At 57.5% G+C, this 13,611-nt stretch overlaps 1 protein-coding gene across 12 annotated transcripts in view; it reads right to left on the minus strand.

Annotated features, from left to right (window-relative positions):
* The window catches only part of MPRIP (myosin phosphatase Rho interacting protein), a 94,988-nt gene continuing 83,077 nt past the window's right edge, over positions 1,701-13,611 (minus strand). For 8 of the 12 annotated variants that reach the window (XM_018064816.1, XM_018064814.1, XM_018064813.1 and 5 more), the window contains 8 exons: positions 13,156-13,303; positions 12,505-12,622; positions 11,430-11,589; positions 10,586-10,705; positions 10,217-10,303; positions 9,621-9,783; positions 8,645-8,730; positions 1,701-5,874 (listed from right to left, as the gene is read on the minus strand). In XM_018064816.1, the coding sequence (XP_017920305.1) occupies positions 5,803-5,874; positions 8,645-8,730; positions 9,621-9,783; positions 10,217-10,303; positions 10,586-10,705; positions 11,430-11,589; positions 12,505-12,622; positions 13,156-13,303 (954 nt within the window). In that variant the 3' untranslated portion in view covers positions 1,701-5,802. Of the gene's footprint in view, positions 5,875-8,216; positions 8,283-8,644; positions 8,731-9,620; positions 9,784-10,216; positions 10,304-10,585; positions 10,706-11,429; positions 11,590-12,504; positions 12,623-13,155; positions 13,304-13,611 lie in introns of all 12 variants that reach the window. The other 4 variants (XM_018064820.1, XM_018064812.1, XM_018064811.1 and 1 more) reach the window with 2 other exon arrangements.

The following is a 13,611-nucleotide window of genomic DNA, read 5'->3' on the forward strand; positions in this document are numbered from 1 at the left end:
TGGCATTGTGGGAGTCTTTGTATACTCTGTATGTTGGTCCCTTATCAGAAGTGTGATTTGCAGGCGCCCCCCTCCCACCTGTGGGCAATCTGTTCGCATTCTTGGTGGTATTGTTGCAGTGTGTGTAATTTATTTTGGTATGGTTCAGTTTATCTATTTTTACTCTTCCTGTTTCTGCTTTGGTGTCTTGACTAAAAATCACTGCGCAGCCAGGAATCACAAATGTTTGCTCTTTTCTCTGAAAGCCTCATATTCAGGTCTGTGAAGCATTGGGGTTAATTTTTGCATGTGCTGGGATGTACGGCAGTGGTCTCCAACCATTTTGGAACCTGGGACTGGTTTCGTGGGACGATTTCTCCGTGACAGGGTGAGGTGTGGTCCAGGCGGTGGTTCGAGCCTTGGGGTGCAGTAGGTGGAGCTTCACTTGCCCTCCTGCCGTTTACCTCCTGCTGTGCAGCCAGGGACTGGGGAACCCTGAATTAGGGGGTTTGACTTCATTCTCTTGCCTGTGGGTAGCTGCATGTCCCAGCACCGTTTGCTGAAGAGGCTGTTTCCCCCCAACTGAATGGTCTTGACGTCTTTGTTGAAGTCCATTGACTGTAAATGTAGGGGCTTTCTGGACCCTTGGTTCTGTCCCATTACCTGTATGTCAGTCCTCATGCTGGTACCACACTGTCTTGATCCCGGAAGCCTTGCAGTTGTCCTGGGACCCAGTAGAAAGAGTCCTCCGCTTCATTCGTCTTCCCCAGCATCGCTCTGGGCCGTTGTGCGTTTCCTCAGGAACCTTGGGCCAGCTGATCAACTTGATGAAGGCAGCTGCGATTTGTAGGGGTTGCCTTGAATTGTAAGTGAAACTGGAGAGTACTGCTCTTCTAACAATATTGCATCTTCCAACTCATGAACAAGGGACACCTTTCCATTTATTTAAGTCTTTTAAAATTTCTTTCAGTAATGTTTCATAGTTTTCAGTATACAAGTCTTACACTTTATTCAGATTGTTAGTAGTGTAGAGCAGTCAGTCGGTTTTTGTATTTGAGCCTTGGATCTTGCATGCTTGCTGAGCTCATTTTTAGTTTAATGATTTTTTGGTGGATTCCTTCGATTTCCTGTACATGGGTCCTGCCATCTACAGGTGGACGGTCACCTCTGCTCCTGCTGAGCTCTGGCTGGTCTCCAGCACAGTGGGCAGAGGTGGTGAGAATACACATCCTTGTCTTGCTTCTGGGCACAGGGGAGCTTTCAGTCTTAGCGTCGAGTGCGATGGCAGCTGGGTGTTTCATAGCTGTCCTGAAATGTGGAGGGTGCGCTCTTCTGTGCCTCGTTTGCTGTGTCTTTATCACTTTCCCAGCTGCCGGCTGATTTTTAAAATTGTACTTACATTGCTTTAAAATACAGTGTGTGGTAAAGCTAAACATCACTGGATTAGATCAGTGTCCCAAAGCCATGTGTACATTTGTTTGACCAGAATAATTTTTTAAATGGGTAAAAAGACTAACTATTCACTGTGTGTGAACATCTGAAATCTCCTGATCTTAAAATGTTGACAGCGCCTCCAAAACTTAAAACATGGGTTTTGTAAAAGTTAAACCAAAACTCCATTATAAACCTCTAGGTTCCTGACCCAGATTCTGACTTTTGACCTAAATGCTTGTTTTTCCTCGTGTCCTTCTGTTAAACAAAGCCTCTCTTCACAGCATACGAAGGGTGATGCAAAAATAGTTTATTATGACATTGTTTATGTAAAGTTAGGTAATATTTACAGTAGAAATGATCCGCTACATCCATGGGAATCTAGCATGTCAAACAAAGGAATAAATATTTTGACAAAGTAACACTTCAGTTTTAGCGAACACTTGATCAGAAATTTTGTTTTTAAAAAAGAGCTTTAAACTAAATGGTAAAAGTTTTGAATTGTCAGAGAGCAGCAAGCTGACCAGACTCTTCTCTTCCTGGGGCCCCTTCTGCCTCCACGAGGGTTGGGCCTCCCAAAGGCTGAGTGCAGCTCTGTCTGATGAGCATTCTCTTTTAGCATCAGCACAGAGCGATGCAGGCTTGTTCTCTGAGCACTTGCCCCCTGAATGAGCAGCAGGTGGGGGTAGGCATGGTTGCCGCCAGGGACCACCCACAGACTTGTCGCAGAGGCAGCCGCTGTCTCCGTGTCCCCATTCTGTCCGGGCCCAGCAGTCAGGCACAGCATGTGTTGTCTTGAGTCTGGGCTGAGACAGTCACCCTGATAGAAGTGTGTCTGTGAGGAAAATCTGAGGATTCTAATTGTTAAGGAGACACTTAGAACCTTACATTTTATAAATACTACTTAGGAAAACTCTTATCACTTAACTGGTTTTGAATCCTAAGAGTCAGTAGATACGTTGTTATTACTAAGGTTAAATCCTAAAATCAATTGGCTGTGATACAAACATAAACAAGAATGAGTTTTGTGTTCTTTGTGTTCTATTACCAGCTTCCTATGAAATAAACGCTGACGTGTGTCCCGGCTAGCTGTGGAGGCGAGGGTGGGTGGCAGGGACGTCTGGCGGACAGGCAGCATCGCAGGAGGCCCAGCCCCGGGCCTGCGGGTCTGTGTGGTGGAGCAGCGGCAGCGTGAAGCCGCCACACCAGGCCCAGAGTGCGTGGCCCCCACGCGGCCGCGGTGCTGGCAGACCGATGCGGCGGCTGCCGGCGCGGCCCACCCTGCTCGTGGCCTGGGCAAACAGGCGCTCCTGCGCCCTCTTGGTTTTCCCTCAAGACTTTGAGTGACTTTGCCAAGAATGAGGAACAGGTATTACTGAGATCTTTCAGGAGGAAACAGAACCACCTGTTAAATGACTCAGGCTTTATAAAAGGTAGGTCAGTTATTAAAAACGTTGCCTTGTCACGTTGGTTGGCACTGTGTTGTACCCAAGCTGTTTCTTCTCGTCTTAAACAGCGGTGCTTGTATAAGGAGAAAGAGAAACCCACCCACACAGACTGTGTCACAGAAATCCATGGCAGTGACCCTGAGCCCTGTGGACTCCGCTTGCTCTGCACGACGTCCCAGTTCTGTGCAGAGGAGCAGGGAGCCACCTGAGGGGCCTGGAGGGGCGGCACCCGTGCATCCGGGCCGCCACGTGCTCAGGGAAGGGGAGGCCTTCCCTTTACAGAGGAACTTGCTGTTCTCGAGACTGAGCGTTCGCATCCCTCCTGGGTTTCTGTCCCATCTTCTATCAGGGTACCGAAACGCATGGTTTCAAGGCCTGCCCTCGGGCTGTGGAGAGTAGCGCCTGGCGAGTGTGGACGTGTGAAGGCAGGAGGGCAGCCCCGTGCCATGAGAGGATGGCAGCCCCGCTGCGGGAGTGTCCCAGGCGCCCTGCACGCAGGGCCGCTGGGCAGGCGCAGTGAGGTGGCGGCGGGCCCTTCGCAGGACAGGGCCCTGTGGGTGTCGTCCTCGGCTTGCTCAGGCAGACCCTGAGGGTCACAAGCACGCGTTTGTACAAACTGCCGCTCCCGCTCTGCATGGGTCTGGATGCTGCGAGTGACAGGCTCCACGTCTCCGGCCGGGGGCTGGCCCTTCCCACGTTCTCTTCCTCCCACCTGCTGAGCTTCAGCTCGACCTCCGCCGGTCTCCCCAGCATGGCCACCGCCTCCCCCACAAGGCCACACTGGTTCTGACGCCCAGTGGCACAAGCCTGAGTGTCGCACTGCAGCCAGCATGGCCACCGGAACGCTGGCTTTCAGTCCTGCCCGTGGCTGGCGGAATGCATGACCAGAGGCGGCCCGAGCCTGGCACTTGTGCTGAAGGTGCGCGGGCAGAGCGGTCAGGTGACGCCACTCTGTCCAGCTGTCCCCTAGGCAGGTGCCTGCAGGTCCCCAGGGAAGGAGTGAACGTTTACAGCAAGAGTAGACGCAGTGGTCCCCTCCCATCCCTGGGGACATGGGGGTACACTCCCTGTGGGGTGGGGGCTGGGCCTCCCTGTCCACAGCCCCCTGGGCACCCTTTCCCTGCCAGCACAGAAACCCCCTCGAAGGCTGCCCCCACTTGTGCTCTTTCCTCCTCTGCGGTCGTGGCAGGCCCCCGTCGAGGAGCTGGGGTGCCTGTAGGGGGTGTGCCAAGGACACCGCAGAGCAGGGACCCGTGTGTCCAGCCTGCTCCCTCCAGCCATGCACAGCCCTCACCTCAAGTCGATGGCCAGCACTGCCCAGGGCAGAGGGTGGGGGTTTGGGGAGCCCCTGTGGCCCAAGCTTCTGCAGTGTGGCTCCTGGCCGCCTCCAGAGAGGCGAGTCCTGCCACCTGTGGGTGCAGGGGCCGCTGTGGAGTGCTAGGTCAGACCCCAGGTTCACTGATGGAGACACAGAGGTAGAAGCTCCTTTGCTCTGATGAGTGGCAGCGTGCGGCCCACCGGCAGACGGAGCAGCTCCGTGTGGACCCTGCACCCTGGAAGGAGGCAGCGGTGGCACAGTCTCAGTGCCCAGAGAGCCCCGCCCCTGCCATCGTCAGACCCTCAGAGCCATCACCCACGTAGGCGGCTCTGAGATGTGCTGGTGTAGGGGTGTCTGATGAGCAGGGTTAAAGGAGCTTTTGCAAACATGGACCAACAGCAGCAATGCAGTGGCCAGCAGAGTCAGGAATAGGGAAGGCCCTGCAGCCAGGTGCTCTGAGCTGTCCCAGCGAAGTGGGCGGGGCCGCACACTCTACACCCGCGCTCTGCCCTGCCTCCAGGGACACCCTACGCGGCCTCATGTGTTCATCTAGATACTGTACAACGATGTGTGCATTTTCACCCCCAAAGTACCTGCATACCCCAAGCCTGTGGCTCTCGTCCAAGTGCTGGCCAGATGCCACGCGGGCTCCCCTGGGGCTGTGTCCCTGCTCCTGTCCTCATAGGATTAGTGCTGAGGATGCCTGGTGGTGGTTAGAAGCGTGTCACTCAGGCCACCAAGAACACAGAAGCGCGAGTGCAGCCCTGCGTGGGCGCCCCGGTGCCCTGGGCCTCAGCTCGAGTGAGCACACGTCACAACGGCTGGTTTCCATCTAGCTCCAACATCCTCTCTGCCTTCTTGACATAACATGGTCTCTGGTCAACCTTTCCCAAAGCAAGAAGGGGCTTCTTTCCAAAAGACGGAGGGGTGAGCGAGCTTCCTCCTCCAGTGACCGAGGAAACATGCTGTCACAGTGATTCCAGCCTGGAACCCAGGCTGCAGGGCAGCATCCACCTCATGTGAGAAGAGTAGGGTTCCTGGTGACCAAGAAAGAATGAGCATAGGAAGGAATGAGAGGGGCCGGGTTTTGTGCAAGATTTAATAAAAAACAGACAAAAATAGGAGTGGCTGCTTGCAGCACTTCCCAGGCTGTGAAGCGTTCACCACAACGGTCTGGGGTGCGGCTCTAAGCGGTGTCAGCGGATGTGTAAGAGCTGCTCCCTTCGCCCCAAGCCCACGGGGCAGGTGCAGGCTCAGCCCTACCCTGGGCTTCCAGGTCCTCCCTGGGCTGCGAGCTGTCAGCACGGGACCCACAGCACAGCCTCGTGGCCCCTCCTGCCCCGCCTGCGCGCGGGGTGAGACAGAGCTAGCTTATCCCAGGCTGCTGGGCCGTAATACTGACAGAGAGCCGGGGCAAGGCAGGGCAGGTTGCAGAAACCAGGGAAAGCTTGAATGAAGACCACAGGGAGTGGAGCGAGCCATCCACAGGCCAGTCTCTCATGCATCCAACCACAGTCAATGCAGACGACAACACCAAGAACAAGGACGACAATAAAAAATGAAGGGATGGACAGGAGTGGCACGGGGGCTGTGGCCGGGAGGTGTGTCCAAGCTGCACGGGAGCAACTAGTCGCGCTCCAGGTCCCGGGACTCAAAGAGCTTCAGGCGATCTTGCACCGTCAGGCCTTCCTTCAGACTCTGGTGGAGAAACAGACAGGCTGTTGGCCTCAGCCCTGCATGGCGCAGGCGGCCGGTGGTGAGGCACGGCGCGGGGCCCCGGAGGGTTAGTGGGTGTGCGAGGAGGGCCACGGCCCCGGAGGAAGTGGTGTTACTGGACGAGAAATAAAAAGTCAGAAACAAGACCGATGCTGAGCTTAGGGCTCTGTCAACAAGCAAGGATGAGACCAATGGCGCTGGAGAGAAGACCCTGCAGAGAACAAGGAGGCACCTTCTGTGCCCATGTTTGGCCCCGGGAGGCCCCGAGCACACTCCAGGGTGGATAGCCTCCCTGCTCCTAGGCCTCATAGGCCCTGCTGGTCTCTCCTGGGGCTTGGGGACACGGAGGCCGTTCCTGAGCCTTTCAGGATGGAAGCCTGCCCGTGTTTGTGTGGACCTCAGTAAAGGTGAAGGACATCCAGACCCTCGTGGCACGTGCAGGCTTCCCTGAGCATGAGGGCAGGTCTGGGTCTGCTTTCTCTGGGGCCCCAGCTTCACCCAGGACAGTGCTGCTCGCCTGTTTTTTTAATTCTGACGCCACCGAGTCAGAGGAAGGGGATAAGCCCACGTCCCACTGTGACGAGCTTTAATGTGCACGAGGGCCTCACGTGCTCTCGGGACTCTGCTCCCAAGCACGCCTGCTTCAGGCAGTGCCGCCATCTACACAGCAGCCAGTCTCACCCAGGGGCTGGCCCTGGAACCTGCCACCCACTCTGTTTTAGCTGGGACCTTCCTTCCCTAAGTAGCAGCAGATCACCAACTCCCGAGGACAGAGGCCTCCGAGCCCTGTCACAGGCCGAGAGGGGTCAGTTGCTGCCCACTCAGCACCTCTGTGACTCCATGCGCAGCTGCCCAGACAGGGCTCCCCCCGAGGAGCCTGCACACACCCCGTCTGCTTTCAGTCCCAGAGAAGCCTGGCTGCTCTTAAGACGAGGAGCTGCTGACCCGGTGGGGCCAAGCCCTCCTGTTCCTGAGGGAGCAGGTACAGAAGCACCCACAGGAAAGGCAGACATCCACAGAGCAGACCCTGGTTCAGAAAGCCCTGGGGACACGGTTAGTTTCTGGGTGACTTAATTCCTGTCTCCCCACGGAGGGTGGGGGTGTTACAGACACATCAGGACAGAGGGCCACACGGGAGCCGTGCGGCTGGCTGTTGACAGCACGTCATAGGTCCAGTGCTGTGGCCAGTGGTGTCCCTGAGGAAGACAGCAAGGGCCCAGCTTCTCCCTGGGCCAGCAAGAACGCTGTTCTTATGTCGAAAACTTGCCAAGCCAAACTGACTCAAACGTGACTCTAGGGAACCCTGTCCCTGAGCTTCCCCCAACTCATTTGGTCCAGCCTCACCGAGAGCCCCAGACAGACTAACTCTTGCTTCCTGCCCCCGCCTTCACCAGCGTGCAAGGCCTTCCCAGCACACCTCTGCAGAGGCCTTGTGAACAAAGATCTGGCCCTTTATCCAGAGCCCAAATTCCTTGCTGTACTACTTTAGGATCTTCGTTCCCGACCAGGGACTGAACCGGAGTCCTGGTGCTGAGAGTGCCGAGTCCTAACCACTGGATTGCAGGCAAGTCCTGCAAAGTACTTTATTTCCCCGGACTTGTGGTCCGCCTGAGGCAGCGGGCTCGTTGGAGCAAGGCTTCCCTGTGGGGCCTGTTGTTCACAGGCGCAGGCAGAAGGCTCATAGCACCCACGGTGAACCTGTAGCAAAGACAGGCCAGCCTCAGGCAAGGAAGACTCGTCAATAAGAAGAAAACCAGAAACCAAAGGACAAGTCTGGGTTTGCTAAATAGAATTGCTTCCACATTAAAGAAAAAAGCCCCAACTAAGTTTCTGACCAGCTGAACCATCCGGTGGGAAGCGACTCAGAACTGTAGGGAACTGAATGGACTGAGGGCAGACTGCTGGGCTCAGCTCCTCCCAGAGGCATGAGGCGTCAGCCCCCTTGGCCTGTTAATCCTGGAGGTGGGGAGTGGGAACTACTTCAGCGATGGGAGAGTCTTGTCAAGCTTGCCTCCTGACAGAGGAAGCGGTGTCTCAAGAGAACGTGAGCACACACCATTCGACACGCGGGATGAAGGGCTGACAACGCCTGCGCCCCCCAGCATGTGGCTCTGGGCAGCCGGCCAGGCGGGGGGAGCCGCCCCTCTGTTAAGAGGTTACAGTTAACTCCCCGGAAGAGGTAAGAAACTTCACATGGATCCTGTCTGTGCTGCTGAGCAGGAAGAACAAGAGTGATGGGAAAACGAGCTCCGTGGAGGAGCGAGCAGTGCATGCAGGCAGCGCTCCTCGCGGGCAGCAGGCGAGTGGTGTGAGAAGAGGTTTACCTACACGACAGGGGGGCCGGGAAGCGGGTCGTTTCAGTTATCCCATGAGACCTGCTCAATTACGGACTGTCAGGGGAAGAGCAAAAACAAGACACACACACAGTAAATCCTAAGTGCAACAAGCTGGGCACCCCACCCTCCGCCCACCTTCCCGTGGAGGGGTGCGCAGGGGGCAGGGGCCCATGTGGAGGAAAGTGTGCAGACGGCGTCAGTGTGAACTATAGATGTGCGAGGAGCGGTCCAGACGACAGGACGGCCCTTGGGAGGCCCGCCGTCACCGAGGAAACAGTCCTGCTGCTGTGCAAGGGGCGCTCGGCCTGAAGCCCTGGCACTGACCCAGTGGGATGTGCATGACTTGAGGCACCCTGGGGACCCTCCGTGCAACCCCTGGTGGGCTCTGCACACCCAGTGCAGGCCCCCAGACTCACCTTGGACCTGAGGCCTCTGAGCTGCCGGCCAACACAGGACCTGTCTGTCTTCAGGAAATCAGGGTTGCTCTTGGACTTCATGATGTCTGAGAAGATGAAGAGGGCATGGTGCTAGTTTTGTAAACCCCCCAAAACACACAAGTCTGAGGGCTTCCCAGCTTTTAGCATCGTCACCCACGTGACATCTTCATCAACAAACCAGCGGAACGCCAAGCCCATAACCGTAAGTCATAAGATCCTCAGGACAAGGCACGAGGAGGCGTGGAGGATGATTGCGGCCCCAGGCTGGCCACGGCCCTGCTGCTGCTGGGCCCCTGCTGCCTGCCCTCCCGAGACCCCGGGCTCTAGCTTCCTGTACTAAAGGCTCGCTCCCCGTCTCTTGTGAAGAGCTGCGTGGTGGGTGACTAGCGGGCCAGCCCCCTGACTGTGGAAGCTGAGCCAGCTTTGTGCTCCTGTGTGAAGTGCCAGGTCACAGGATACATGCACTTCTGGCTAACCCGAAGTCCTCTGGCCCCCAGACTCTTGTGAAGCAGCCGGTGTTACATCTGAGCTGAACTTTGCTGCCTGTGGCCTGCCTGCCTTTGGGAGAACTCCTAATGCCCGCCCAGCAGCGATGCAGGCCACCAAGCAAGGGTCCTCACTGGCTGAGGGGGAGGCTCCAGGATCAGTGAGGTTGGACATGGTCTCAGTCCTTGCCCTGCGGCCTTTTATAGGTTTTATGGTGAAACCCCAGGATCACAAACCAGTGAGAGCCACTTCCAGAATAAGGGAGTCCGTCAGGAAAACGAGAAACATGGCCTGCGGTCGTGAACATGTGTACCAAAGGGTGACTGCCCTGTGTGAGCTGGCACCCACCACGTCCTGCCCATGCAGCCAGGGAGAGAGTCTGACCCAGAAGGGGCTCCTCTGCTGGAACAAGGGCCAGCAGCCCCACCACCCAGTTTCCAGAGAGAGAATCCAGAGCCGCAGGACTCACCATATCCGGACACAGGCGGGTTCTCCGGGGACTTCTCACCCAGTGCTTCTGTGGCGGCTTTCAGCTGCTCCTTCAACCTGCTGACGTCACAGTCGGCCTTCGCTCTCACAATGCTGAGTTCTGTGTAGATATCTTTGTACTTGTCACTGGCGTATTTCTTGTCCTTGGGGACAAAAGGACAGCAGAGCGTGGTTACAGACATACTGGACTAGGGATGCCTCCAGAAGCAGAGGAAGCAGGCTGACCCCACCTTGTGGAGGCAGAAACCAGACACAAAGTGCAATAGGCATGGCAGGGCCCCGGCTCTGAGCAGGCTGGCGCTGCCTTGACCCTGAGGGCAGCTCTGTGCTTCAGGCTGGAAGCCCCGGTCTTGGCCACCCCAAGTGAGTCCGCCTCCAGGAGCACCCGCAGGAAACAGCCGTGTGCTGGAGCCCTGGGCCCTGCCAGGCGGGGGCAGGACTGCCCGCCCTCATGTCCGCTGCCCCGCCCGAGAGCCACCATCCAGAACACTTGTGACGGTGAATGCACTCGGGCCTCTGCGTGTGGTCTGGACCCGCGTGGCCCCACCCTCCAGGCCCTCATGGGACGTGCGTTACCCGCAGCGCCGTCTGTAACTCGTCCTTGAGGGAGCTGATCTCCTGTTTCAGGTACTGAATTTCTGATTCCTTGACCCTCAACAAGACCTAGAGAGAGAAATGAGGGAGCTGCAGGGTCACGCAGCTGTTCAGTGTTTGGTTTTGGAGGTCAGCACTTGTGATGTGGTGGAAACCAGGGACGGGGGCAAGGGAGTGAGGACGGGTTAAACGTAAAGGTCCCGGGGCCTCAAGAGGTCCCATGCTGCCTGGCGGCTAACTGTTCTCTTCGTGTCCTGGCATGACTTGGGTTTTCCCGTAAGCTGGGGCCACCCCTGGTCCCACGTGCAACTCGTGCGCTGCAAGCTGAAGGGACCTGGCTCTGAGCCATACCTCTAACTCGTAGGCGTCCTTGCCCTGTGTGAGGGGCGAACCAGCGGCCTCGCCACCGGCGTCCCCAGTCAGCAGTGTCCGTAGCCGTGAGATTTCTGCAGCCAGGCGGTTGTTCAGCTCCTGGAGACAGCGACACAACCACAAGGTGCTCTCAGAGCTGCCTAGGGCTGTTATCATAGTGCAGCCGGGTGTCTGAGTTAGCATGTGAGCTGTGACACCTGTGCAGAAGCCGTTTGCACGGGGCAGAGGTTTCCATGGAGCTGCCCCGCAGGAGCCGTGCTCCCAGCCCCTCTTGTCACCACAGCCGGTGCTGCGCAGCTCCGTGTGTCCCCATCTCTGCAGGTTGGGGCCTTCTGCTGCCCTCAGCCCTCGCTTCGTGTCCCTTCTCTCCAGCTGACAGGCGGTCACTTGGGCCACTGCAGTGACCAGGCACACAGCTGCAGGCCCCCCAGGGTCTCGAGCCGGGGCCAGGCAGACAGGCCTGTCTGCTCAGTGCCTTGGGAGGATGAGCGGTCCAATGCACACAGAGCAGCTCTTTTCAGACTAGACCTACCTTGAGCTGTTCCATCAGTACATATTTTAAGTATGCCCCAATTTTCTAAGCAGCAGGCATGTTTTAAGAGAATAATCTGACAAAATCCTATGTGAGCACTGTATGGTCTTGACTGGGAGGTGTTTAAACACAGTCCCAGCCTTGGGGGTGGAGCCCTGGGCCCCAACCACACAGTGACAAGAGAAAGAGAGCCCGAGGCTAGCAGCTGGCAGCAGTGGTGATGTCTGCCCACACCCTGGTGAAGCCGGACATCGGGGGGAGCCTGCGGAGCGGGGCCCCTGTGAGGCTCACCTGGTTGTGGGCATTGAGCTCCTGGTTCTCGCGCTGGCACTGCCGTAGGGCCTGCCGCTCGGCTTCCAGGGCCTGGGCCAGGTGGGCGTTCTCCAGGCACTTCTGCGAGTACTGCTCCGAGAGGACCTCCAGCTCACGCTGCACGGACTGCAGCTCCTCCCTGGGGGGAGGGCGCCACTCACTCCTCGGGCCACGCCCTGGGCCCAGTGTCCCCTTCACAAACTCAAGGGACAGCGGGACAGCACCAGGCAGGGCAGCCATGAGAGCCCCGTGCCCCGTCACAGCGCAGGTGTGCAGTCCAGCCTGGGGGCTCCGTCCATCCCCCGGCAGCCTGAACTCCTCTCCTGGGGTTTGGGGTTGGGAGTGCCTCACCCTCACACCCAAAACGTGCTGTTTCTGATGGAGATCAGAACTGGGCCATTTCTGGAGCTGGCTGACAGCCTACACCAGCTCTACCTGGATTTGGAAAACCAAGGCCAAAGGGCTACAGACCCCCTCCAGCTGCTGCTGCTGCCCGCCTCTGCCGTCAATGCGGCCCCATGAAGGTGGCTCTGCATGGCCTGCGGTGGCCGAGGGGAAAGCTCCCAGGGGTGCTGGTTCTCCTGAGGGCAAAGCTCAAGAGCAGCTGTGGGGTGGACGCGCCTCCCCCTGCCGCCTCAGCAGACAGCACCGCAGTGAGTGCTGTTTGAAGACGTGGGGGTTGTGGCCGCATCTGCACACACAATTAGGGTGTCCACACTGCGCCTCCACCCCCCAGCTTCTGAAGCAGCGGCAGCTGATGGAGAGAAGGGATCCGGGGGTCTCCCAGGTGGGTCCTTAAGATCTGACTGAGACCTCTTCTGCTGCATCTTACCCTCTCTGTTTTACTGACTGGCTTCTGTTCAGCTCAGTAATGGGACCACTTGGGCTGTGAGAGCAGTGCTGGGCCAGGGCAGTGTGGGGCGCCTTGAACAGGAGGCTCTGAGTGGGCTCAGTGCCTTGGGCCTCCACCCGTGCTGCCAGGACCCCACGTCTCAGAGGCTTGTACAAAGACAGGCGGAAGACACCGCCCTCCCAGCCAACCAGCCCAACTCACAGGTACTGCCGCCGCAGGGCCTCGACGTCCGCATTGACGCTGCTGATCTGGGAGCGCTGGCTCTTCTCCAGCTCCCGCTCCATCTCCTCGCGGTGGGCGTTCTTCATGGCTTCAATGGCTGCGGACAGGATGTGGCCCTCAGCACCAAGAGGCTCGGGGCGAGCCCAACAGGAAGGGGACATCCCGCACTGCTGAGGCTTGGCTTGTTGGCAGCTGGGCCAGGATTCCCCAGGAATTCCCAAACAAAAGGGATCAGGTGGGGTTTGGTTTTAATATTTAAAAAAAAACCTGATTCCATAAACGTCCAATATAATATAGAATAAGCAGGCTTTCAGGTTGGCCTGTCTTCTCTCGGTGCTAAGACCCAAAGCTGCTGTGGAACACAAAGGAGGGAACATTGGCCGAGGCCCAGTGCTTGGTGCTGACACTCCAGGCTCTGACAGACCAAGGCACCGCAGAGGTGTCTGCTATCAGAGAAGTACCAGCAAAGAGACGGACGAGGACAGGTCCTCTGATGCACAGATGTGACTGGCTCGGGGCTCATGAGCTCCCGAAGGGCTCCTTAAGCCTGCTGTCCCCCTGGAGAAGGGTTAGAGCTTGTGCCCAGCTTAGGGAGAGCCCATCACCCATCCCGGGGTGAGCAACTCCCACCTGAGATGGTGGCTGCGGTCTCCTCCGCCAGGAGGCGGTCTTTCTCCTCCCGCAGTTTCTCCAGCTCCCGCTGGTGCTGCCTCTGCAGGTCCTCGATCTTCTTCTGGTGCGTCTCTTCCATGGCTGCAAACCCCCGCTCGCATGTGGCCTGAAAGGTGCACAAGGGGCTTTACCCACTTCCCTTTGGCTCCCTGAGCAAAGTGCGACTGAGAAGACCACAGCCCCACCCTGCCAGGCCCCCAGGGCGGGAAGCTGCTCTCTGGAGCTGAGCCTGGCACCAACTCACTCCCAGAGCAGTTAGAAAAGGGTGTTCACCCAGTGAGCTGCCTGATTCCTGTGATTGAGTTCCATTTCTCTGCAAAGAGCTGGTACTGTGGGTAGGAGGAGGCTGCCATGGTATTGAAAACAGCCCACCCTGGCCCTTTATGGAGTGACTGCCAGGTAGGACTGACAGGA

The sequence above is a fragment of the Capra hircus genome, chromosome 19 (assembly GCF_001704415.2).
Source record: "Capra hircus breed San Clemente chromosome 19, ASM170441v1, whole genome shotgun sequence".
NCBI classification, from domain to species: Eukaryota; Metazoa; Chordata; class Mammalia; order Artiodactyla; family Bovidae; genus Capra; species Capra hircus.